Source organism: Denticeps clupeoides, chromosome 8 (genome assembly GCF_900700375.1).
Source record: "Denticeps clupeoides chromosome 8, fDenClu1.1, whole genome shotgun sequence".
NCBI classification, from domain to species: Eukaryota; Metazoa; Chordata; class Actinopteri; order Clupeiformes; family Denticipitidae; genus Denticeps; species Denticeps clupeoides.
Window position 1 is genome coordinate 4,535,270 of NC_041714.1, and position 26,859 is coordinate 4,562,128.

Consider the following 26,859-nt stretch of genomic DNA (forward strand, 5'->3'; position numbering starts at 1 on the left):
ATGTGGGTTTGGTGAGGTGTGACTGTCGCCCACTCCAGTTGTCTGCCTTCTAGCTGTGGACAGCGCCGCTATGGCCCGCATCGCCTTCCGTCTGAGGTTAACTGCATTATTTCAGGCTGACCTTGAGGTGCGCTTGTTGAATGTGATGCACCATGGCGATGAACCATGTGATCTACCAGAGAGAGGCCTGGCAGTTAGCCTGGCGGTAGCACGAAGACAATGAAGAGTGGAACATCAGAAAGGGGGGGCGGGCAGAACGCCTGCTACCATTTGGTAAAACAAAATCAGTCTCTTAAGGCACTGAGCTCTTGACAAATAGCAAGAAGTGAAAAACTGTTTCTTTCACCATTCCTTCAGTGAGAAATAATAACTTGAAAGCACTGGCATTTCTGCTCCCCATATCCATAAATACTGAGAAGAGCACATTCGCCAGAAATACAAATGTCAATGTGAAATGTGTACACAAGAACAGTCCTGTTGCAAGATACTGGAACCTCACCAATATTTTCAGCATTCATTATTCATTTGGTATGGACGCCATGGGGTGTGACAAAGCAACAGGTGTGGGGTAGAAGCTGACTGTCATTTTGTTGTCACTCAGGCCATAGTTCACAAATAACAGCTGTAGTGACACATGCATCGGCGGTTCACCAATGCGGTACGATGATACCTCATTACAGAAAATTACTTCAAGATTCTATGAAAACAGTTTATGAATAAGACATGATGAAATGTGATCCCGCTTAATTTTATGCGTTTAATAAGACCAACATGAGTAATGCCAATAATGGCAATAATTTATGTGCTGTCTATGATCCAAAGAAGACCTTCGCTGCCTCTGAAATATGCACCAATTTTCTATGACACAAACGCTCTTCTGAACTGTGACTGCAGAAAACCATGGTTCCTTTGGGATTAAGTACACAACATAAAAAACTGTGTGCATCTAGTGGGTTTCAGAGGCCGAGCATCACAAGGTGTAACACCAAGTGTTGGACGCAACTCGCAGCAGAAATATGTTCTGTGAAGAGAAAAAACACACTTTCATGCCAAGAGAACATTACCTGGCCCGCTGCATTGCGCTGTCTGCAAAGTTAGGTTTACGGTTGGCCCTTCTCCGTTATTTTGGACCGGAGAATCCAAAGAGCAAAGAAACTATAAAAGGGCCCAACTGCACCGGCGTGCCATACAGGACACAGCTCCTTGTGAAAAGGATGCCGATTTATTCTCAACCAGGTGTATGTTATTATTCCTCCACGCAAGGCATAACTCATCCCTTAAAGAGCTCACCCTGGGGGACCGGTAGAGGCGTCAGTGGACCTTGGGAACAGTCCCTGTCCCAGTCTAGAAAATTAGCATTTAAATTGTATCAGCCTCAGAGTGCGCCACAGTGTGCATGGGGAAGACTGGATGTGTGTGAGGTCGGACCTAATAGCTGGGTGCCATGAGAGATCTCAGATCAACAGCAATTATTTCAGCAATTTCAAATCCTCTTTATGATTAGGGAGAGCCAACCGACATTTTGTCATCAAGAGGCTGGAGGGACTCCAGTAATTAATAATAATGAAACGGGCACAACTTTGTTGAAAATTGCTCAGTGTTTGCGTCACTCAAGTGATAAATTACATATCTTATCTTTATACGTAAGACACATTTCTGATCCGTTCCCTGGCAGCATAGCATCTATAATATGATGTTAGATTATGACTTGCAATGTCTTTGTGTCTGTGTAATAGTGTGGCTGATGGAAAAAAAGATTGCTATTACCATTTGTAATTACTCTAAAGTGAGATCAATTTGAAAGGACAGCTTGTCTGCTGCACTAAATAACAATGGAGAAAAGTGTCCTTGCCTACAGATGTATAATCAGTTAAACATTGTCTGCTGTAATGATAATTGATGGTCTTGCTGCTTAGAGGGGATTTGGAACCTTATATCTTGGAATTTTACTGTGTGCCATGGCTACTATTGCACCAACCTGGTTCGTCAGGCCACCTTCCGGGCGTGGCATTTCCAAACCTTTGACCACACAGGACGAAGTGCGTGCAACATGAAAAAATTGGCTGGGACATTTGACAGACTGATCAAGTTTACATAAAAACATGCATGACCTTGCCTTGTTCTGTTTGAAGGGCAATGCAGTTATAGGCAAAGTAATGGCATGATGGGAAAAAATGGGCGTGCTGCCAAACGACAAAGGTGGAGATGTTGAAGTACGGAGTCTCACGGACCCCCATCTTTCCGATGCGGTTCTATTTTTAACACGGTGCTTTCCTCTGAACCTATATATTCATCATTAATAGTTTATTATTCCATGTACTGTATTTTAGTTGTTGCGGGTTATTTCAGTTTTAGTTTATGTATTATTAAACATTGTCCGCTGTCACAAACGTCGGTTTCTTCATGTCAATACTTTAATTCATGTACAATTGTTTGACCTACAATGACCTAAATTCCTCAGTATTTGTAATAATTATTAAACTTTAAGAGCAAAATATTGTGCAGCCACTACACAATTTTTAAATAATGGAAATCGTAACATTACGTTAAACCCACTGACAAATAAAACTTCCACGAACTGCCCTTCCCTGATTTCATCGAGAGTCTTCAGACGCACAGAGTTAAATGATTGGCCGGATCCCGGACGCTTCTCCATTTTCATTGGACGGCAAGTACACGTCCACACCCACCAGGTAACTGCTCGGCCAATCAGCGCGTTACTTTCGCATTTCCCCTTAAACTGTCCGCGCTTCAGGAAAAAGGCGGCGGTTCCGTTAGATTCGCCCGGGATGGTCCATCCTGAACTTGGAATTGTTGTCGGGACAGAAGCGCAGGGGAAATTCCATAAAAAAAAGAAAGAAGCGGAACTGGCGCTCCACGTTGCAGAATAATTGGCCGCGTTGTGCATGAGGCGGTGGCCCGGCCCAGCGAGCCCGCCTTCCCCCCTCCCTCCCTCCCCGCCACCTCCGTCGGTCCGCCCGCAGCGCAGCGCAGCGCAGCGCTCGCCCGCCTCCGCCTCCTCCTCCTCCGCCAGCCCGCCTGCCTGCACTCCAGAGATGGCAACGAAAGTGTGCGCGTCCGTCCTCCTCTTGTCCCGGAGCAACGGAGCGGCGGCGGCCACCCTCCAGGCGCTCGGCGCCTCCTCGCAGCGGCGCCCGCAGCGCACGAGATCGGTAAGCGGCCGCCGGACCGGCGCTCGGTACCGACGGGAAGCGGGCCGGCTAAGGAAGTAGCCTCGGTCCCTCCCTCCCTCCCTCCGTCCCTCCGCGCACGGCCGAGGCGACTTCACTCCGCGCCACTTCGCCAGGGGGGACCGGTTAGTTGCCGGTGTCCGGACGCCGCGGGCGGCGCGCGTTTGAACCCCGACGTCCTCCGGCCGGCCAGTTGTTGCGCGATCGGCCACTTTTTTTTGGCGGGTTTGTTATTTGGACCGTTCGAACTTTTCACCCGAACAGCGTAACCTTGAGTAGAACGGGGGGCTTGTCAGCGTGCAGGGGGGAGGAAGAGGAAGAGGAGGAAGAGGAGGAGGAGGAGGAGGGCGGCGGCGCAAACCGCGCGTTCGGCCGCGACGCGTTAAAAGATTGCGCCTGTCACGGTGCGCGGCGCCGACGGGCTTTTCTTCCCGGTGTCGCCGGACGTCCCCGGTCCTGCCTCCGCAGTGTGTGTGTGTGTGTGTGTGTGTGTGTGACTGAGTGAAATGAGGGAGAGAGAGAGTGACGGACGGTGCGGCATTACGAACTCCCCGTGGCCGGAGCCGCGGGCGCGCGCCCGGTCGCGCGTGCACGCGTGCGCGCGCGGAGCCCCACTGGCGTCGTCTTACACCGCAGACTGCGGGACGCACACACACACACACACACACACACTCACTCGCGGAGGCGGGATCGTGTCGTGTCCTCCTCCCCTCCCCTCCCTTTATGCGGGTGTTTCCCCTTCTGGCGGGGAGCTCCCCGATCCTCCCTGTAAAGCGGCTGCGCGGTCGGGGCGGGGATCCTCCTGTCACCAGAACCTGGCGAGGCGTGACAGGTACAGACCTTCCCAAGGAGCTGGCACTTGTGGGCAGAATCAAGGTCGCCCTTGAACCAAAGCAGCACAAACTTCACCGGGATTGGACGGTGACGGGCGGACGTGGAGCCACGCCACCAAGAAGCTGCTGGGTCTGTCCAGTCAACACACCGAGCATCACCTTTCACCTCAGACTCTGGCCAAACTGAAGGTTGATTGGCTCTCGCCGGTCGCCTTGACGATGGCTGCAGTACCTTATCCAGCATGCTAAATAGTTGGTGGAGTCACTGACAAGCGACAACCAATGAGAGCACAGAACACAGGATTGCGGGGAGGGGCGGGGTCCGCTCTGGTTGGGACCTAGCAGGTAACACACTCACCAATGGACCAGGTTCAAATCCCACTTACTACCACTGTGTCCCTGAGCAAGACACTTAACCCCGAGTGTCTCCGGGGGGGGGACTGTCCCTGTCACTGATTTTAAGACGCTTTGGATGAGGGTGTCTGGTAAATGCTGTAAATGTAAAAGAGATCAAACAACTGGTCATTTTGCCAGCAGCCCATAGCACATTTTTTTAAAAATATTTTTGTGACAGATCCTTGTTTTGAGGAGTGACAGATTGCGTTGTGCGTGACCCCTCCCATCACCCGGTCAGTCATGTGGTATGAACCCTTACAAACCCCATCATTTACATTTACATCATTATCAGACGCCCTTATCCAGAGCAACTTACAATCAGTAGTTACAGGGACAGTCCCCCCCTGGAGACACTCAGGGTTAAGCGTCTTGCTCAGGGACACAATGGTAGTAAGTGGGATTTGAACCTGGGTCTTCTGGTTCATAGGCGAGTGTGTCACCCACTAGGCTACTACCACCCATCACAAGTAAGAAGGTTGTGCCGGTGTGTGAACTGTTCAGCTGTAGTTGTGGTGTGAACGGCTGTGTCGGTGCGGCTGGCGTGTCTTCACCTGTTCACCTGGAGGGCGTCTTCGTTCTTCATGAATGAAGTCGAGGTGACGGAACGCCCCGAGTGTGCAAATCCGCCATCTTCCAACTGCATCTGCATTTGTTAATTTAGCTGACGTCCGGAGTGCCGTGCAGCTTGGGCCTTGGTGTGTTACTCTGGGATTTATGTGTTTTGGTCGACTGGTTGATGGCCGACCTCTGACCCCATGATTGGCGCCGCCCGGGTCCAACCTCCGCAGTAACAGCTTTACTGCAAACTTCCCAAGAATGATAAAGTGAAGCGGTTGTAATTGTGAAACACAGCACACGGTGACACAATGAAACGTGTCCTCTGCTTTTGACCATCACCCTTGGTGAGCAGTGGGCAGCCATGACAGGCGCCCGGGGAGCAGCGTGTGGGGACTCGAACCGGCGACCTCTGATTACGGCTCTGTGTCACACCGCTGCCATGAAACATCCATCTTGAGGAGCTGTCATATAAACGTCACATGACCCACTCTAGGCTGTGACTCTAAAAATCAAATCTCGTTGTAATTTGTGGTGCGCAGGAGACGCTTTAGCGCGCAGTGAATCAGGGGCGGCGGTGAAACATGCCATAAATCGTAGGGGGAGGGAGGAGGGTCTCTGTCGTGCCCGTCCCACATTTTCTTAGCCACCTCTCGCCATCCGTTGCAAAAGGAGCCCTCAGCCGGCCGGCCCCAGGACGATTCTGCACAACTGAATTGCTTCACGTTGTTGTGTATTTGCCTATTTATCGTGGATCATGCGTGTTGGCGCCAGCCGCGGTGAAGAAGCTGCCACTCACTCGCCTTCCGTTACTGCTCAGGGCCTCCTCGGGGTCGCGGTTCCATCCTGGAACACGTTTTCAGCCATGTTCACTCACACATGCAGGCAGTTCAGAATCACCAATTCACCTAGTTCACATGGCTTCGGGGCGGCGGGAGGAAACCGCAGAACCCAGAGGAAACCCCCTCGCCAATACGGGGAGAGTACGTAAACTCTGATTCTTGGAGGTGTGAGGTCACGTTGCTCGCAGCCAGACCCCCGTTCAGAATGTAAATGAGAGAATTGACCCCTGAACCGATCGGGGCTTGGTTTTGAAGAGAAAGAGGCTGCTGGTTTAAGAAGTTGTGCATTTACATTTACAGCATTTATCAGACGCCCTTATCCAGAGCGACTTACAATCAGTAGTTACAGGGACAGTCCCCCTGGAGCAATTTAGGGTTAAGTGTCTTTCTCAGGGACACAATGGTAGTAAGTGGGATTTGAACCTGGGTCTTCTGGTTCATAGGCGAGTGTCTAACCCACTAGGCTACTACCACCCTTGTGCAGGCTCAGACCGTTAATACATGAAATTCTTTTTTAAATTCTGAGAAATCTCTACATTAAAAAGACAGTCGGCATTGTTGGATGATTTGCTGGATGATCTGGATCATTGATTAATCGGATCTGCTATTGTTGTGAAGCAAGAGATTTATTTTGTTACCACATTAAGCAAATTGCGCTTCGGAATAATAATTATAATGATTATTTTTTATGTGTCCAGAAGGACTGTAATTCAGCATCAATCCGGCGTAAATTCAGACGCAGCCACATTAAGTAATTGCTGTTACATGAAACGGGGACAAGAGTGAACTGCACCTTTAACAGTCGTATTTCATGTGATGATCTGTGCTGTTCTGTGTGTTTAGTTGACCAGGGCTGCGTAATCTACAGGGCTGCAGGTCACGATGGTGTCACGTGACCCATGTGGTGGGCTCAACCTTTTATGAGACTATTTAATTAGCTGCCACAGGATATTTTTCGGAGAACGAATGTCCCTCTCTGGCACGTAGGGTTTTTGTCCATTAGTAGAATGCTGTCTGTAATATGAATTTTTTTCTTTTGCTTTTTTCAATGACACGATCACGTCTGTCTTTTGTCGTTATTTGAGTAGGTCTTTGCATGAGCAGTATGCACGATTAGATTTTATTAAGGTCCGCCTGATGTTCCTGAAGTTTGAAGCATAGCACGTTTTATGTATTCTCGGTAATGAGTGTTCATACTGGGGGGCCCGTGGCCCTGGGCCCAATTGTCAATGTCCCCGGCAAATGGTGTACTTTTAAAAAAGGTAAACTTGTATCTTGCTGTCTGAAGCTAAAGCAGATGTTTACCTGGCAGGTTGAGAATAAAACTGCGGGGCTGGAGAGGGAGGGTGTGTGTTTGACCTCTGGGCAGACTTTATACACACAGGCCTACACCCTCAAAGGCAGGGCACACACACATATACACACACAATTCACTCATACACACACACACACACACACACACACACAATTCACTCATATACATGTATACACACACTTCACTCATACACACATACACACACTTTACTCATACACATACACACACTTTACTCATACACATACACACACTTTACTCATACACATACACACACTTTACTCATACACACATACACACACTTTACTCATACACATACACACACTTTACTCATACACATACACACACTTTACTCATACACACATACACACACTTTACTCATACACATACACACACTTTACTCATACACACACTTCACTCAATCACACATACACACACTTCACTCATACACACACTTCACTCATACACACACTTTACTCATACACTCATACACACACTTCACTCTTATACACGTATACACACACACATAGACACACATTTCACACATACACACGTACACACACTTCACTCATATGCACGTATACACACTTCACTCATATGCACGTATACACACACTTCACTCATACACACATACACACGTATACACACACACTTCACTCATACACACATACACACGTATACACACACACACTTCACTCATACACTCATACACTCATACACACACATTTTTTCCACAGAAATTTAGAAATTAAAAATCTATATATAAAATTGGCACAAGAAGAACGTGTCTGAAATAAGGGAATAACATAGTCGCAGGCCTCACACAACCGAATAATCAGTCAGCTAAAAAACCAGTGGCGGCCGGGGCCTGTGACATCATCACGCGGCTCCCGCTGAGCTCCTGTCCAGCGTAGAGAACCCACTTCAGAACCGGCACCAGCACCGGCCGTTCAGGTGACCTCACAAGGACAGTGTCCTTTCCGACTCGAAACGTGTCGACTCATTAGCCCAGGTCCGGGAGTAATGCGGTGATAGATGGGGACGCGCTCGGCCACCCTTCCTGCCGGCCGCTATAGGGTGGCGTAGGTGCCGGCTCGCTCTGGCCCCGTTTCGGCCTCGCTAGTGTGAAATGTGGCAGAATTCATTATTTTGACGGGACTATAAAGCTCGGGATCTAAATGAGCTTTATTTATCACACCTTGCATGAAGGTCGCCTGTGGACGGGCCCTCCTCGACATGTCTGTGACGTGCTAGCTGGCGTCTGTTGATATTTTGCCTCAGTGCAGTTTCGAAATAGCGTTTTTTTTTCTTCTTGTAAACCCTCCTGAAATCCACCCAGCAACCACTGTTGTGTAGCGCGCAACTGTGAGGCAAGAACCTGTCCATGAAATGCCAAGCCACAACAGACAAGTCGCAGTTTTCGCAACACGCCCTGCGGTTGCGCTTCGGGAGAAGCAGGGCGTCCCAGTCGCACCCGACACCTCCCTCTAGTAGTGAAGTAAACTTCGATTCGGCTCAAGCCCGGTTTTAGCCATGTTTTAAGCAGCACTCTGAAATTTCATCGTAACCATGTAGCCAGTCATTTGCCGACCGAGCCTGGCTAAACGGAGGAATATGGAAATATAAAAAAAACGGGGTCGATATTTGATATCAGGACTGTATCACGAACATTTATAGTGAAAATGTCATATTTTCATCTCTTTTGTAATGACTAAGAATTCCGAACAGTGGCCATTTATTCAATCGAATGTTTGGCTCATGTTCCGCACAACAGAATTTCGGACATAATTGAAGCCGTGATTATCCAGTGAAAGATAATTGGACCGTCCTAAATTATTTATGGCGATATCCTATTTATTGAAAACAGAAATCATTTTTGTTGATATACTTAATTAAATTACGTATATTAGATTATGAATGATAGCTACCAAAGCCTAATTAAGAACCTTAATGCATGTACTCCATTATCAGACACTCAGTCAATATCTTGTAATTATATATTGAATTAACATTCATCTAAAAGCGGGATGGTGTTGTATTCAGCGACCAAGCTATTTATTTCTTTTTAATAATTGCGCTGTCCCGTATTACCACTATGAAGCATCTTCATTTCTTGGCAGGAACGACCCTTGCCCAGTCAGCATTGCTGTGGGTGCCGTATCAGTCGCTGTCAACGGGGCTCTTGAAGGGTGAAGAGTAAGGTCGGGCGCGGGCCGGTTTCCTAATCAGTTGTGGGTGTGTTGGTGCCGTCGATCTGAGGTGTCGGGGAGTCGTTGATACTCTTTGTCCATAATCGACGGGTTGGGCTAATGGCAGGAGGGCCTGACATTTCCAGCTGTTTGTTCTGTCTGCGCAACTGGAGGAGACGGTCTGGACTTCGCAGCACGTGAAGTTTGGGGAGGGGGGGCGACTGGCTGGCCTCTCTGATCTCATGGCATTTTTATGTGGCCGGAGGTGGTGAGAGCAGTGACACGGCTGTCCCCTGCGAACTCTGTGCCAGGGATTTAATAACTCTGTCTGAATCGAGGGCTGCAGGATTCTTGATTAAATTGGATATTTCTTTTTCGCATTTTGTGTCAAACATAACTTACATTCTTCCAGCATATTTGATCACTTTGTGAAATTTAGTAAATAGATATCAGCATGAATACTGTATTCATAAAAGCATAAAAAGTGGATTCTTAGGAATATTTTTTTGTCTCTATTTCAGAAGAAATAAAAAAGCTTTGATTTCAGCCTGCGTCACTGCCAGTTACGATACAGCAAAACTGACAGCGAAGTCGCTGTTTTTGGTTGGGTTTCATATTTTGGTTTGTCGAAGTAGTTCCTAGTCATTTCGCGTGGAATTCATGACATGGAGTCGTGACAGGAGTCTAGCTGCTTGGGTGTCCTGTGTGTCATCGTCGCCTTCAGGCTTCTCCCGTCAGGGATCAACCGGTCTGGTTGTCCGCACAAATATTTGGCCAAAGTTTTACACCGGATGCCCTTCCTGATGCAACCCTCCACATTTGGCCGGGACCGGGCCGGGACCAAGAAACACGCGGCCGCGCGCGTCCCCAGTTGCTGGGTTACCGGTTATCCGCTGTGTGCTGTAGTCACATGCGACGTAGGGACAGCTAAATCAATGCTGTTATGAATGTTGCTGATGAAAGAGGAAGATATGTGCTGTCCAACTGTCATGTTGCCAGATATCTCGTTGTTTCAGCCAACAATTGTACAGAAAAATGCTAAAATACACAGAATTAATGAAAAGGTTCGATACTGTACTGCCTTTGATACCCATCTCAAGTACAGTTATCTTAATACCAGTTTTTGGCAAGTGGAAAGCAGCCCATTAATCAATTTAAAACAGCATCATCTGGCAACACTTAAGCCTGAACGTGTTTTTTTGCTAGGTCTGTATAACAACAATGTTTAATTCTTATATAGCCCATAATCACACACAGTATGTCTCAATGGGCTTTGAGAGACTCTACAGTTGACACCCCCCACACTTGACCCTTCTGCGCACAAGGATAAACTCCACTAAAAAAACTCTAGAAGAGAGAAAAAGAAAGGAAGAAACCTTGGGAAGGAGACATACAGAGAGGGACGTCCTTCCAGGGTAGAGTGAGCCTGCAAGTGGTGTCAGTGCAGGGCGGTGATGAATTGTCCAAGAAAAGAAAAAAAAAAAAGTCCATAGTAGCTGTGTGTGTGTGTGTGTGTGTGTGTGTGTGTATGTACTGTGGCAGTATAGAGCATCTGTCCATGTTTGGGGGTACTGGACAGTGCAGAGTAGGTTTTAGTCCAGTGTCATGGTGTACATTACGTGTCCATTACAATGCTGCTGGTCCGTTTGAAGATCCCTGAAGCTTTCGCTGTTATGGTGGTGGTGGCTGCGGTGACCCTCCGGTACGTTTCATGCTGGTTCGTCTCGTCAGCAGGTCATTGCTGGGGACTCGGATACATCTGCTGGTCTCTTCGCTGGAGGCGGGCAGTAGTCTGCGCTCTTGACTCAGTGCCTCGGAGAGAACAAACAGAAGCAGCGGCAGACCGTGGCATCGTACGACTGGTACTGAAATCCGTAGCTGTGGTGGTACACGAGAGCAACAGTGTCCCGGGTAGCCTGACTAGGACAGCCTAACTAAGGTGGACTGCACGCTGTCTACGCTTGACAGGGTGACTGTGTAATAAAAATTGAATAATTGACACTGTGTCAGAGTATAGACACCTGGACACTTTTACGTATGCTGAGTTTACACATGCAGACGTACGTTTGTTGCACCGTTGAACAAATACAGATGATTTGGCTGCTGCCATAAATACAGACACACATACAAACACGTGATTTGTGTTTTTTGTCGTGCGCTTGTGCCGCTCTCACCTGCTGCTACTGGGACGCAACCGAATCGCCGCAACGAGAAAGAGAAACGGTAAGATTGCTTGCGTTTGGCAAAACCTGCCTGGTTAAATACCACGTTTCCACCACAGAAATACCCGACCAGCTGCAGTTTACTTTCGAATGGCCGCTCATCGAACCCCGCTTACTACCATGGTGTCCCTGAGCAAGACACCGAGCGTCTCCAGGACGCGTGTCCCTGTAACTAGCGATGGTAAGTCGCCCGGGGTGACGGGCTGTAAATGTAAAAATCCTTTAGGAGAAGCGAGGGGGGGTGCCGAGGCCTGTTGAGCTCGATCACAGCCTGAAAAAAAAATCAATAAGCTTCCTCGCGGAGCCGCTGATCCCGCCGAGGGCCGGGGTGAGGGGGCATGGCGGCATGGCGGCGGGTTTCAGGCGGGAATCGCTGCTCTGACGTGCCGTATTATAACCGCTGTGCGGAAGAGGAAGGGGGCGGCGCCGCTCTCAACCACGCGTGCGGCGCGGCGTGGAGTCGCAAGGGCAGACAAGTGAATAGAAGAGGATGCAATCTGGCCTGGGTTCAAAGCCACCTTTTTGGAAGTGTGTCTGCTAAGCAAGACATCTTATTTAAAATAATGAAATATATGTGGGGGATCCCTGCACACGTTTAGTTTTTTTTTTTGTTTTTTTACAGCCATGAAAATGGATGACGTGGGTGTTGTACGTTACTATAATGTGCTCGCGCTCCTTGGTGTTTTGGAATGTGAGCTGTAGATTAATGAGGAGTGTGTAATGAAAGGCGATTGCTGTAACTGAAGTGTCATGGGGGGGTGGTGGCTGCGTTGATGAGTTTGCATTATTGCCTTTTTGTTGCTCTGAGATTCTCGGTGACATCCATTTAGGCAAATACACACACACACACACACACACACGCACACACACACATCTGCTTCTGCAGTGTAATTTGAATCCATACCCTGCTACCTCATCTTACCTCCTGAGACACAGCTGATCTGAGGCTGTGTGTGTGTTTGTGTGTGTGGGAACGGGAGTATGCGTACAGTCTGTCATACAGCTGCATGATTAATTAAAATTCGCATTTCAATTTGCTTCTCACTTTATTCTGAATTAGAAACAGCGCCCAGCCCTGCATCTTATTTTCTCTGACCAGTGACTTCCAGGGACATGCAGTCAGTCTGGGGCTGGGCAGCTAATCAATAAAATTGATTATTTAGTTCTTTGCGAATCGATATCCCAATATTCCAAATCTTTCACAAAATAATAAATTTTCAACACGACGTGCTTCATTTTGATTTCCATACAAACAAATCCATATAGTAGTACAAATATTTCAGTGTGTTTCCCATGGCAGCCACGTCTTAAAGTGGTAGTCATTTTATAAAGGGGTTTATAACCCGGTTATGTAAGTTTATTGCATTTACAAATGTAGTTACCATCCAATTACTTGAAATCACACCAGTTAAATGATGTCTGTATGTTCTATTAAGGTTAAAATGCATTGGTCTAATGTTGCATATTCTGATCCAGACGTTTGGCTGCGAGAATACATAATAACCGCGATGCAAATTTTACTGGGAGCGGCGCAGCTCTGATAGCAGTCAGCGAGAGGGAGGGGTCTGAGTTACGGGGGCTTGTGAGTGTAGAGTAATACTGATGGCCCGGCTACCTGGAGCTTCATTACCCTCCCCAGCAGGCGCTTATGGGCCGGAGGGACATCAACTCATTCTCTCGCCTCCTGTATCTATATGTTGAGGCATTTGAGCAAGGCTTGAAATTCATTTCTCCCATCGGGGGGGGGGCTTCCCTTTACGTGTTGGCACTGTGGGTATTTTTGTAGAACCTGTGCTCTTTCCTGTGCGGTCCCCACACACTGCTCCCCGGGCGCCTGTCATGGCTGCCCACTGCTCACCAAGGGTGAAGGTTAAAAGCAGAGGACACATTTCGTTGTGTCACGTTTGCTATGCTGCAGTGTTTCACAAGGACAATCACGTCACTTTCGCTTCAAAATATGAAAATGAACGTTTAAAATGTTCTGAAAGTTTGATGTTTAAAGCCAACTAATCCAAGGGCCTAGGAAAATGTCTTGATAATTGCATTCTTTATGTTTGCCTATTCTGCAGTGTTCCCAGTTCTGGCATGTTGGCTGAACAGCTTCCCACCTGAACCTCCGGAGTAGCTTCTCCCCATTGCAAAGTAAATGTTGATCGTACTGCCGATTTCTTTCGCATTATGGGCATAACATTTTTTTGATGGGCAGGAAGAAATGGACTCAATTGCAGTTTAATTGCAGACTAACAAAAAAAGGGATTTACTCACAATTAACATGAATGAAACGCTGACCTGGACTATGGATCCAGAGCACCCCAAAAAGCACCCTACACACAAAAGCTTACGATGGCGCACCAATTTAATATCAATAATTCTATCTGTTTTTGTTCCGTGCGTGTGGGCTGCCGGCATGTCGTTGTGGGCACCGTTTACTTTATGGCCATTAGGATGTATGTATTTGCAGCCCCCTCGCTGCTCCTGACAGTGATTCACACACAGCGTGACCAAGTGTAGGGCTTTGATCGCAGTAAAGAAAGCTCGGTGCGCGTTTGAAGTCATTGCATCAACCCACAATGCCTGTTTCTGACACAGGCCAAACTAAAAATAGGCATTTTGGGGGTAACAGGCTGAGTAAAGCGCTTTGGTGCGTGTGTATGTGTGTGGTCAAGCACTTGCTTGAGCTCTGTACAGAAATGACTTTTATTTTAAGTGCATAGTTTTATGTCTTAAAATACGTCCAGATAGTGCTGTCATAATCATGCAATTTTATGGCAATTAATTGTTATTAGACTTAATAGCAGCATGTACATTAAGCAGGCGCTATGGTGTCTTACCGTGTCTTTGCAACCGAATTACCACAGTTAAACAGAAGAAGAGCTGCAAAGAGAATACGTCATTAAATGTGCACCAGTCAAACATTGTATGGAAATAATTATTGGTTTTAGTTATTGCGCTTCGCGTAATGAGGTGATTATGTAATAATTGTGCCAGGCCAACACACCAACATCTTGCGGCTTGTACTATTTATAAGCACAGCAACATATCGACTCCTATAAAGTCCCTAAATACTGTATCTGGCGTCCCTTTCTGAGGACACACTGTTTCGGTGTCTGTAGCTTTAAATGCTAATGAGGAGGAGAGGGGCGGGACGAGGAGGAGTGCGGCCTGTAGAAGTACGCGGCCATTCGCGGAAATGACATTAACATTCACCAACCACAATTATTAGCTCAGGCAGGAAGTCATGTTGCGCTCATTTTTACATCCAATCACTGAGCAGCTACAATGCTTTGCGCATTTGGAAGCCATGATGGTGGGTGGAGATAATGTTTTAGGGGAGGGGTGGGAAATTCTCTGGATGAAAAAAAGCCTGAGAAACGGGAGGTAACCTTTCCCCTTATGACGACAAATTCCAGATCAGACCGTCTGAGCTGGGTTTAGTAGCCTAGTGGCTAGAAGACCCAGGTTCAAATCCCACTTACTACCATTGTGTCCCTGAGCAAGACACTTAACCCTGAGTGTCTCCAGGGGGGGTACTGTCCCTGTAACTACTGAATGTAAGTCGCTGTGGATAAGGGCATCTGGTAAAGGCTCTCTGAACGGTGAAGCAGGAGGCCACTGCAGGACCATAGACAGGGTAGGGGAACTCATATGTTAAATAATCTGACAATGTGACATTTTCAAAATAGGGGACCTTTAGGGAACATGATGTTCCTGTTTCTTAATTAAAACCCTTTTGTCTAGGTTTTGAATTAGACATGTTTTTTTTTTGTTTTTTTCTAGTTGTCTTATTTGTCTGTAAAAAAACAAAAAAAAACAATTTGCTTCATTGAAATGGTCACCATGATGGATGCGTTGGACAGGGGTGCAGCTTGTTTGGGGGAGGTGAGGTACTGCGTGGTTTTGGAGCGCTATGGCTCTCTCGGGGCATGGAGCCATGCGATCGGATGCAGCGCACCAGATTTTGGCTGTCGTAGCGCGGTGCAGTCGTGGCCGTACAAGCATCTATTGTCAATAAGAGGCTTCACCTTCCGCCTGCACACTGCAGTGTGGGGGTCAGTGGTGGCCTAGCAGTTACGGAAGCGGCCCCATAATCAGAAGGTTGCCGGTTTGGTTGAGCAAAGCACCGTCCCCACACACTGCTCCCTGGGCTTCTGTCATGGCTGCCCACTGCCCGCCAAGGGTGATGGTTAAAAGCAGAGGACACATTTCGTTGTGTCACCATATGCTGCACTGTTTTACGATGACATATATAACGCGAAACTGGCTGCAGCACGAGCGCTGGCCAGATGCCGTGTTCGAGGGGCCAGGTCACAGATTTTGAGGGTACACGAAGGATTTGGTGTTACAGTCGCTTTGCACGTGTTTCTCTCAGGGGATGCGATGGGAGGGGCTGCGCTTATCTCAGGAATCTAGCCAATTAGCATAATGTCTTCTCTCAGCCATCAGGACGAGCGACGGGATGAGAAGGGATGCGTCGCTGTGGCGACTGAGCTCACATGTTCCCGGCCTTCTCCCACCAGGGAACCCTGAGGGAATCCCCAGCTCGACCGTAGAGGGGAGGGTTCGGGAACAGGAAAGCATGAGACCCGACTTGGTTTGAAGTTGCCATTTTTCTTCTCTCTCCCCGTCCAACTCTCCAACCCTCCCTGTGCTGTAGGCCTGGGGCTGGTCTTCAGATGTATTTTTAGCCTCTAATTCCCCAGTTCTCACTTTGGCAGGACCAGCTCTGGACTCCATGAGCTCACTGTAGACGTCTGTTCTTATTGGTGCAGGGGCAGGATGTGAGGTCGCGTTGGGTTTTCTCTGCGCTCTCTTGCACTCCCATAAGATCCAGGGAGATTCCTTCTGAAGGAACCCGCATTTATGGTCTCCTGCAAGGTTTCCTTTAATGTTTTTTGTGTGAACATTACCATCATGTCACTTGGTTATTTATCAATGTAGAACCAGTGCAGTTGTAGCTGCGAAAGATGAATGATGTTAATCGTGATGCATATTCCGAAAACACACCCACACACCGTTTTTAACAGGGAAGTGCATCGACCTTTCACACAGTGAAAAAAACCTCTCGAGTTCTCTCTCTCTGTGGAAGGGTCAGGTGTGGGGGTGTCGACTGTAGGGCCCATTGAGACAGACTGTGTGTGATTCTGGGCTATATAAGAAATAAATGTTGTTATTCCAGCCAGTGAGGATGCCAACATGGGCCTGGCGGGCGCCAGCGTTTCGGAAGTACGGTTTCGGGGGAAGAGGAACTGCGTGTAATGTGGAGACGTTAGGAAACTCGTCCCGTGTTGTAAGTGCTTCGGTCGGTGTCGTTACGGCCTTGTTTACTGGATGAATCCATTATACGCCGATGCTGGTGAGCGCGTGCGAGCGAGAGGTGATTAACGCGCGCCGTATTACGAGCCCAGTGTCCGGCCGCAGTTTCCTCGTAAAGTTATTCATTCATCCCTCCTCCGTGTGCTCAGCCCCCCCCCCCCGGCCTGGCTGCCGTGAGAGAGCTATTCATGCCGCGAGACGGCGAGCGTGCAGAGGATGACTGAAGGGCGGTTGGAATGCGGCGCCTCGCCTCGCGTCCGTCTGCCGCCGTGTTTGTGCTTGCAGGTCTGAGCCCGAGTCGTCAGGCAGGTCTCCGCAGGAAGCTGTGGTGGGCCGACGCCAGAGGTTAGGACGGGGGGCAGGCGCCTGGGCATGCAGTTATCACACACACACACACACACACTCTCTGTAGACCTGCTGTTCAGTCACTAGCAGCTCCCATTCTTCTACCATTCTTTCTTTCATCTCGTTTCTTTCTTTATGTCTTTCCCCCTTTTTCTTTAACTCACTGCTGGGCTCGCCTGTAGATGAATCACTGTCCTCTGCAGCGGTTGCCACGACCAATCTGTGACTCTGTATCCAGGATACCGTAGTACAGTTCGCTCAGGAAATACCAGTTGCCGGCCACACCCTCATCAGCGGCGCTAGATCACATGACTGCGTGGCACACTGGGATTTGTCTTGATGTGTGCACACGGCTGACCTGAGCCTTTAATTTGTCCTTTCGTGTCTCACGCGCACACATTGTGGGGTCTGATCTGGTTCTGCTGCGCTGGTAGCTTGCTTTTTACTACACGATCATTTTCCACCTAGCTTTTTTTTTTTTTTTGAGGACTGCATATGATGTGAAATGGTTGTATTTAGTCTTTTCCTTAACTTACTAATTAAATAGAATAATGATTATAGTGTTATAGTGATTATAGAGAAATGAGAATGTAATGTACAACAACAAAGTGAAGTGATTGTCACATGTGATACACAGCAGCACAGCACACGGTGCACACAGTGAAATTTGTCCTCTGCATTTAACCCATCACCCTGAGTGAGCAGTGGGCAGCCATGACAGGCGCCCGGGGAGCAGTGTGTGGGGACGGTGCTTTGCTCAGTGACACCTCAGTGGCACCTCGGCGGATTGGGATTCGAACCAACAACCTTCTGATTACGGGGCCGCTTCCTTAACCGCTAGGCCACCATGAGAACAGGCGCTTCCTGTAAGAGTAACAGCGTGGTGGGGAGGGGCATATCGCAGTTCTGTGGCCTGAAATCACAATACGGGGTATTAGACTTTTTGGATTGCCATTTCTGTCTCAGTTGGCGTATTGTTACTCGCTATGAGCGTCGTGGCTCATTTTGCACCTTTAATCCCCCCCAACATTCCACGCTATTCCTGGTCACCAGCTTCTTCATCCATTCTTCTTCTTCTTCTTTTTTCTTTTTGTTGTTGTTTGCTTCTAGATATATTTCCAAGAAATGCCGAGTGTTTTTCTTTTTCTTTTTTCTCACTGCATATAAATGAACTCATCATTCTGCATTCGTCTGTTTCATATCGTCCTCCTTTCACAGTGGCTATTTACATAGCCGCGTGCCTCATCCACATCCTCCATCACTCGTTTTTTTAACCTCAATAAACTGTTGTGTGTCTCTTGATGCTCCCTGGCCATCCTGGATTTATGCTGGCTCCCATCGGCCGAGCGTAAATCAGCCATTAACACCGACTTGCGGCGTGGTCGCCCTCTCAAACGCCCATGAGCCGGGTCCAGTGGTGAGCACAAGCTGTAAAGATAAGGCCTGTAGTAATTAGTAGCATTTCAGCGCAATGCGACTTGTGCTGATCTGCTGGAAACGTCCGTCTCCAGCACTGAGTGACATTTGATGCCATGTTGGTGGCGATGTTCCCGCGCAGCACGTTTTTTTTCCGGAATGCCGGAATCCCAGAGCCAATGACGCACAGCCTGCATGTGTGTAGGTGTGTGTGGGTGTTGTGTTGGCTTATATGAGTGCCAGCGTTTCCGTGTGGGTTTAGATGCTGCATATAAAATATAGTACCGCATAGTATAGTATTTTTGGTCAAAATATAGTGGGTGCGGAAAGTTTTCAGACACCTTATTGCAGCCATTTGCTAAAATCATTTAAGTTCATTTTCTTTTTCCATTAATGTACACACAGCACCCCATAGTGACAAAATAAAACACCCCCATTGCATGATGCTGCCACCACCATGCTTCACTTTTGGGATTGTATCGGACAGGTGATGAGCAGTGCCTGGTCTTCTCCACACAAGCCTCTTAGAACTTTTTGGCCTTAATTTTATCTTGGTCTCATCAGACCAGAGAATATTATTTCTCTAGGAAGGTTTCTGGTCATCCCATTTAAGGATTTTGTAACCTTGGCCAGATCTGTGCCTTGCCACAATTCTGTCTCTGAGCTCTTCAGGCAGTTCCTTTTGAATTTATACATAAACATGAGGTTTTGTAATTCCCCTTCACTCCTGGAGTATGTGGAAGGCTTATAATTTTTCTGGTAGTAAATAAGACAAGAGCATGGGCTATGTGCAGAAATCTTTCTTCTGAATTGTCACAGGCAAACAATAAAAGACTCACAAATGCACTCTCCTCTAAAAGCATCTTGGGACCATGGATGCTATCAAGGATTCTGATGGATGAACTGTCCCATGCAGTCCTCAGCGAAATGTCACCAGTCAAACGAAGACACTGGTCAGGGCATGAAGAACATTAACAACTTGTCAGATTTATGAGAATTGTCATCAGTGAGCTCGAAAATGTTCCAGGTATGCAACAGGCCAACAGTCATTATGTTTGATTTATTATTAAAAAGATATGATTTCATTAAGGACTATTGAACTATTTCACAGTTCCCCAAACCATTGGTGGATGTCCACCCTAGCCACAGATTCCTCTGTCAGTCTTTTCAGCAGTAGTCAATTGCCAGGATCAAGTGATGACTGTGTTTGCTTTCCCAAATTCAGCATATATGACTATCGGCGTTGAAAAGAATCGTGTAATCGACTCATCGCGATGCAGACGTGGGCGATTCTGCATCGATGCCATGCAGAACATAATCAGTTATATCATGAGGTTGCTTGGTGATTTTCTGGTGGCAGCGTAATCTTTCTTGATAAAAAGTAGTGCCGGTAGTGATTGTGGCATCCTGATCTGAGTACAGCACCGCCCGGGGTAGGAGTTTCATTCCGCATGGCACGGCACGGCACTCTGCGGCGTTGTTCTCTGTCAACACTGTCAAGGTTGGAATTTGTTGAACTTTGACCGCAGCAACCATGACTCCTTTTCTCGCGACGAATAAAATCAAAGTGGCTTTAGATTTTCTCCAATGAGCAGAAAATCGTGTGTTCAGTCGGCCCTGGCCTGACTCCACGGACGTCTGAACCAGGCATTTTTCTGGCATCTGTGGCTTGTAACGGGTTTGGGTCGGTGTGTAGTGGAGGAAATGCTGGTGAAGCATCCCGACCCGCCGGGAAGATAGAGAAGTTCCACCACTGCTGGGGTTTCCAACACGCTCTCTGTTTATTATGCTTACAGCACCTCAGTTCCGCCACGCCCGGGTAAATGTTGGTAACCGCTCGTACGTGAGACTGGGACATTACACGTACCAAACGTTACTGCTTTTATGTAATACGAAATTAAATTATAAAGGGACCACAGGAGCTTGGTCCAGTCTGCTCGGTTCCTCTGCTTGGTGGAGAGTCGATCTGCATCAGGACTCGGACAGACGACTTACTCAACTGTTTTTCTGCTCATTGTAGCAAATCAAAGCATCTACACTTGTATTTGAAGGCATCATGTGACCATGTAGAAAATTAATCTCGATATTGAAGCATTGATAATCAGAATCAAATTGTGAGACGAGTTCACACCTCTAATGCCTTTGTTCTCTCTTCCCTCATTTGGCTTAAAACCAAAATGTGTCCATTCTACACTCGCACAGAATAGACAAAAAAAAGATGCAACAAAACCCATTAAACAATCAGCATATAATCGACAAACGATATCAGAATATATAGCGATAGAAATATCATTTCTGTTTATAGAATAAAATGATTCAAGTATAGCTGTCATCTGAAATAATCTGAATCAGGCGAGTATGTAGTGTCCTGTGCTCTCAAGACTGTCAAACTTATCTCTGCAATGCATGTCTCTGAAGTAATTAGCATATATTTCAAAGGCTAACATTTGCATAATTAGCTGGAGTTAAGTGGTAATCCATACTGTGAAGCGTGGTGGTCCATGCTGACTGGGAAGGCCTGTCTTCCTCCGCCTCTGGCCTCTGGGAGCAGCAGATGCTGCCCTTCGTGAAGGTTGCAGATCTGTGGAGCAGTGCAGTGGAGCAGTTAGAAGATGTTGAGGATGAGGCTCAAGCTGTTGGGGGCAACGTGTTGGATCGGATTTGCCTGTTTTCTTAAAGCACCTTAACAAAAGGAATTCCCTGCGTGTCAAATCCTGGAAGTAGTACGATTTTCTTTTTGGAGCTCTTGATTTGCTCGCTCACTCACTCTCTCTCCCGCGCACACACACACACACACACACACACAATCAGTGGATCTCGGCAGCCTGCATGAAGGCTCTTTGTGTAACAGAACCTGCTTAATGTGCTGGAAATTTCATTTCGCTCGCAACCTCTCATTTGGCACTCGCTTCCCTCCATCACTCTCACGCTCTTGTTCTCCTCCTGTAGTCTTTGAGTGTCTCTTACACTGTAGTCCTGTCGATTACTGAGTACGTGAAGATCAGTGGACATCTGGGCCTTTTTTCCCCACTACTGAGTAGGGTTTTTTTTTTGGATGTTGCTCGGTTGGTTTTCATCCATTTATGGTTTATGACTGGAGTTGAGCTTCACACTGGAAACATTGAGGGGTCCTGAGACTCCACACAAATCTCCTGGTTCCATCTATGATCTACCAAAACAAAGTGATTTTGTGTGTCCTGTATAGGAAGCAGGGATATTCCAAGGATTATTCCAGTGTAGATTTGCTTATTAATCACCAATTAGGGTGGTAGCAGCCTAGTGGGTAACACACTAGGAACCCGAAGACCCAGGTTCAAATCCCACTTACTACCATTGTGACCTACCAAGACACTTAACCCTGAGTCTCTCCAGGGGGGGGACTGTTCCTGTAAATACTGGTCGTAAGTCGCTCATAAATGTAAATGTACTCACAAATGTATTCAGAATTGTGGTTATGACACTGAGGAGGATGGAATATGTTGATATTTTCTCCACATTCTGTGTTGTTAAGTAGAAATCCAGCCCAAGTTTTTTTGTTAACAGAGTGCGCAGGTAACAGAAGGTTCTGTCTGTCCAGACACGTCCGTTCCATGTTCTCCATGTTCCTGTGGCTTTATTGTTTGTGCTTTTGCGTGTCTGCTTTTTCTGTGTGTAGCTGACAGTTCTGGGTCTCTTCCGGGTGGGGGCTGGGGGGGTGGGCTGAGATGAGAGAACGTCAGACCAAGGAGAGGCTGGGCAACTGTAACGCTACAGACACCTCCAGTTCTCTCAGAGCTGGATCATCAGTAAAATTCAATACAGCATGATTGTAATGAGGATCATATTGTCATCCAGCTGGGTATCGAAGAGCTTTACGTTCCCTGGCTCCATACGCCAAGGATTTGTATAATTGAGCTTTATGCTTCATGAATAATGGCAGAATCTCGCTGATCAGAGTTATATTGTCTGCATGAGCTGTTATTAATCTGCCGAAACAATAATAACAATGTCACAGCATACGGTTATAAACTGCATGAAATATTCTTAATATTGTGATGATCGTTTAATTCAGGCTGCCCAGTCCTGTCGCAATTTTCCAGGCATGTGCATGGTGCAATGTAGACAATGTAGAAAAATTCAGGGAGCACAACAAAGCCCCCTATGCAGTTAATTCCAGTCAATTCAGCTAAATCAAAGTGGCTTGTGTTTTTCCTGAAAATGTCTTGTGTCATTGTGGCTCATATCCTCAAATTTAGAGTATAGTCCTCAGTGCATTTAACTTGTTACTGGAATCCAGGTGTCTCGGTCCTTATATAAGGTTTGCAGTAGCCACACACGTGTGCGTCTGTTTAGACTCGTGGTCCAACGGTACAGTATGACTAAGCTAGAAATAAAAAGGGAAAGAAATGGCGTGCTCCAGATCTGTCAGACTTCAGCGTCTCGCCAATGTACTGGGATACAAAAGCTCTCACATGCACGCGCACACACACACAGAAAAGAAAAATAACCATTGACTTCAGGAAGTAACCTGTAAAAATACTACAAATATCTCAAAAATGCTTACAAAATCCAGGATAAAAGCAAGTTTTACATTTTACTTTTACAATATTTACATTTACAGCATTTATCAGACGGCCTTATGCAGAGCGACCTGGGTCTTCTGGTTCTGTGTTACCCACTACGCTACTAGCACCACCCTGCTATGTGTTTTAGGGTGATTTGGAATGACATCAGAACTCGTCCACTGATTTAAAGAAGCAATAAAACTGGCCAAATTTACACTAGTATTAGCATTAGCTTAGAATATTTTCTGACCACTGAAAAATTTCACTGACTGAACCATTGACTTTATTTACCTTCTTCATCTGTAGCGTATTTTTGGCCACCAAACATTCCAAAATGCTAATAGGTTACGGCTTTGATCTTGTCGAGTTTGTTTTCATCTGTTTGTGTGGTTTCTCTTAACACTAGCATTAGTTGGCGAAGACCATTTTGAGTGAAACATTTTATTCTATCAAAAAAATAAACAATAAAGTAACCATTGATAACGTACCACGCTCTGTTCTTCGCAACGACCAGTCACGCCTAGTTCTTTACTAAATACAAATATCACATATAATAAATACTTCATATGAACACTAAATAAGAACGGAAAACCAAAGTGCTTTTGTATAGACTTATTTGTTTAGTAGTTGGGTTAATTAATGATGCTGATAGTTATATGATAGTTTTTTTTAAAGACGATTATAAGGTAGTTTTTTTTCTTTAGTACTTTACGCTGCCTTCAGATTCGTAATGCCACTTTGTTACTCTTATGTGCGTTGTTTTATGTCTGTCAGGCTGTACCGTCAACATATCCATGCCTGCGGCGACGGCGTATTTACACGTCGCCGGAGATTTACTGTAGGGCCACGGGTAAAATTAACACCATGGCTGAGTCGTCCGTGTCTCTCTGACTGGCAGCCCCATGTGGGAATGTACAGCAGTGCTGAGGACTGAGAACCGACGCCGCTTCTCGCCCAGAAGTGTGAGGCCCAAGCGTCAGACGGGCCTTCTTAATAGCCGCTGGCACAGGAGTGAGAATGGTGCTGAGAGCAGGAAATGTGATGAGTGGAGGCTTAGAAATAAGTAAATCAGAACTAGTTTTTTTTTTTGTGGCCACAGATCTAGATATAGATTTAGATGTAACTGTGGCTGGTTTCAGTTTGAATGTTTGACATACCCCAAAAAAGTATATCTGTGCAATTTTTGTAGTGTAATTTTAGCGTAATAGTGCAGTGTAATTTTAATAAAGGTAGCACTTCAGAGATTTCTGCAGAGGTATCCCAGATGCATGTACAGTACAGGCCAAACGTTTGGACACACCTTCTCATTCAATGTGTTTTCTTTATTTTCATGACTATTTACGTTGGTAGATTCTCACTTGAAGGCATCAAAACTATGAATGAACACATGTGGAGTTATGTACTTAACAAAAAACGGTGAAATAACTGAAAACATGTTTTATATTCTAGTTTGTTTGCTCTGATTACTGCTTTGCACACTCTTGGCATTCTCTCGATGAGCTTCAAGAGGTCGTCACCTGAAATGGTTCTCCAACAGTCTTGAAGGAGTTCCCAGAGGTGTTTAGCACTTGTTGGTACAGCTCACCCCAAACTATCTGGACTGGGTTCAGGTCCAGTGACTGTGGAGGTCAGGTCTCCACTTTTTGTTAAACTTGAATAAACTTGATAAAAAAATTGATTTAGTTACAGCATTCAGTTCACACCTGTCATCACTTAAAAAGACTTAAAAAGAACCTCAAATAAAGTTCAGCTGCATTAGTAGGATTTTTTTCACATCTACTCAGCTGATGCTACAGCAGAGGACCTGGTTCACAGAGAACTTGCAAGCATCAAAGCGATCTCAGTGTTGAAAAGTGGCATTGGACGGAACATGTGAGGATCAGAATCCTTGCTGTCTTTATCGCTAATTATCAATTTTTTGTATCAGTATTATATTCTGCTCGGGGGCAATGGTTATCAGCTTATGCACCCTGTGGTTCCATGTCTAGGCCAACATGTTTCTTAAGATAAGAACATTTATGTTTTTCTACTCTGTTTCAAACCGGCAGACAGCCCCGTGGAGCGGAGTGTTTTCTGTTTTCTTTTCTCGACTGGGCTTACCCAGCACGGGGCGTCAGCTGGACCGTACTTTCGGTCAAATTTCCAGCGCTTCGTCAGGGACAGCAGGCTCAGAGACGGGCTTGTTGACGGACGACAAGGAGACAGCTGGATGGCTGCTGTTTTGGTGACTGCGACAGGCTAATCAGCAGAAAAAGTCTTGCTGGTCCCCTGATAGGCCAGCATCTTGGGAACGGAGATAGACCGAAAGACAAACCGCCCTGCTGTAACCTTATTGAGAGCATCGTTCTTGTGCTTCAACCAAGCCTTTAGTTTGCCAGGGCCAAACAACAGCACATGAGTGATCTAAGAGGGGGGGCCAGTAAGTTTGATCTGAGGATAACGTGGATGCCACGTGGATGACCGTGGTGATCTGTTGCTGGCAATGCGTGGCATTTAAATCCCCGTGCAGGCATTCCCAGCCATGTCTGTCTTCTGCATTACTGCTTAATATGTAGTTGTACATTGGAGGGCTGTATATTGCGACCAACTTGCAACCTAATTTCTCAGTTTTCTGTAAACTCAACAAGCACAAAAAAACGTGCATCGTATTGCATGTCGTATTCTAAACCAATCAGAGATCGTGGACTTTAGGATGGGTCAGATATTCCAGATATTCCTGTACTGACCCAAACCCGACAAAGTACAGCTTTTTTAAAAAATCTCGAACCAGACATTATTGTGGCGGAGGATACTGGCCAACATGACTGTACCAACGTGATTAGCGCACTTTACGAGTCATTGATACGTTTTTTTTAACATAATTTTGTTAAGATTGATAATTAATCATTTACAAGTCAATATTGCCTATATGCACAAAGATTTAAAAAGGACCCGGGGACTGAACCTGTAAAACTGCGCTATTAAATTCAATGCAGTCAAAAACATCCAGTGCATAAAGTCAGTCTAGAGCCCTGGATTGTGTTTTTATATTTTTTTATCATTATTCAAGTGACCTACCCTAAAATTAAGTGGGCGGTGATAGCCTAGTGGGTAAAACACTCATGTATGAGATTCATATCCCACTTAATACCATTGTGTCCCTGAGCAAGACACTTAACCCTGAGTGTCCGTGTCACTACTGATTGTAAGTTGATCTGGATAAGGATGTCTGATAAATGCTGTAAATGTAATTATTATTGAGATCATATTAATAAGATTGTCCTGTTTATAGTATAAAACATGACAATATTGGACAGTTTACATTGTTTAATCCTGAGACAATACTGTTGTTTGATGAGCGTTTTTTTTTTTTTGGATGCTCTTGAAGACATCTGGCGGCTGTGGTCTTTTGCTCCTCTGGGTGCCGATAATGAATCCAGTCGAGCTTGTGTGTTGAAGCCCAGAGACCTTGTCATAAGCAATTCTACAGTCTCTCTTGCAGTGGTGGATAATTGTTTCCTTTCCGACAAATATTTTATTTGCCCTCTGAATACATTATTCTGTCATTTTTAATAATCTCTTCCGACTCTTGATCTTCTCTCCCTGAATGTAGCCTTAATTTTGAAAGTACTGTTCACCTTTAGGTTTCAATGCATCAGTCATTGTGGGCAAGAGCCTCCTCTATTGACCTGTGACAGCTTAACTAGAACCCTGATTGGACG

At 46.4% G+C, this 26,859-nt stretch overlaps 1 protein-coding gene across 1 annotated transcript in view; it reads left to right on the forward strand.

Annotated features, from left to right (window-relative positions):
- The first annotated feature begins 2,868 nt into the window (after nt 1-2,868).
- The window catches only part of mcu (mitochondrial calcium uniporter), a 56,665-nt gene continuing 32,674 nt past the window's right edge, over nt 2,869-26,859 (forward strand). Inside the window, exon 1 of the mRNA XM_028988583.1 lies at nt 2,869-3,173. Within this exon, the coding sequence (XP_028844416.1) occupies nt 2,907-3,173 (267 nt within the window). The 5' untranslated portion in view covers nt 2,869-2,906. The remainder of the gene's footprint in view (nt 3,174-26,859) is intronic.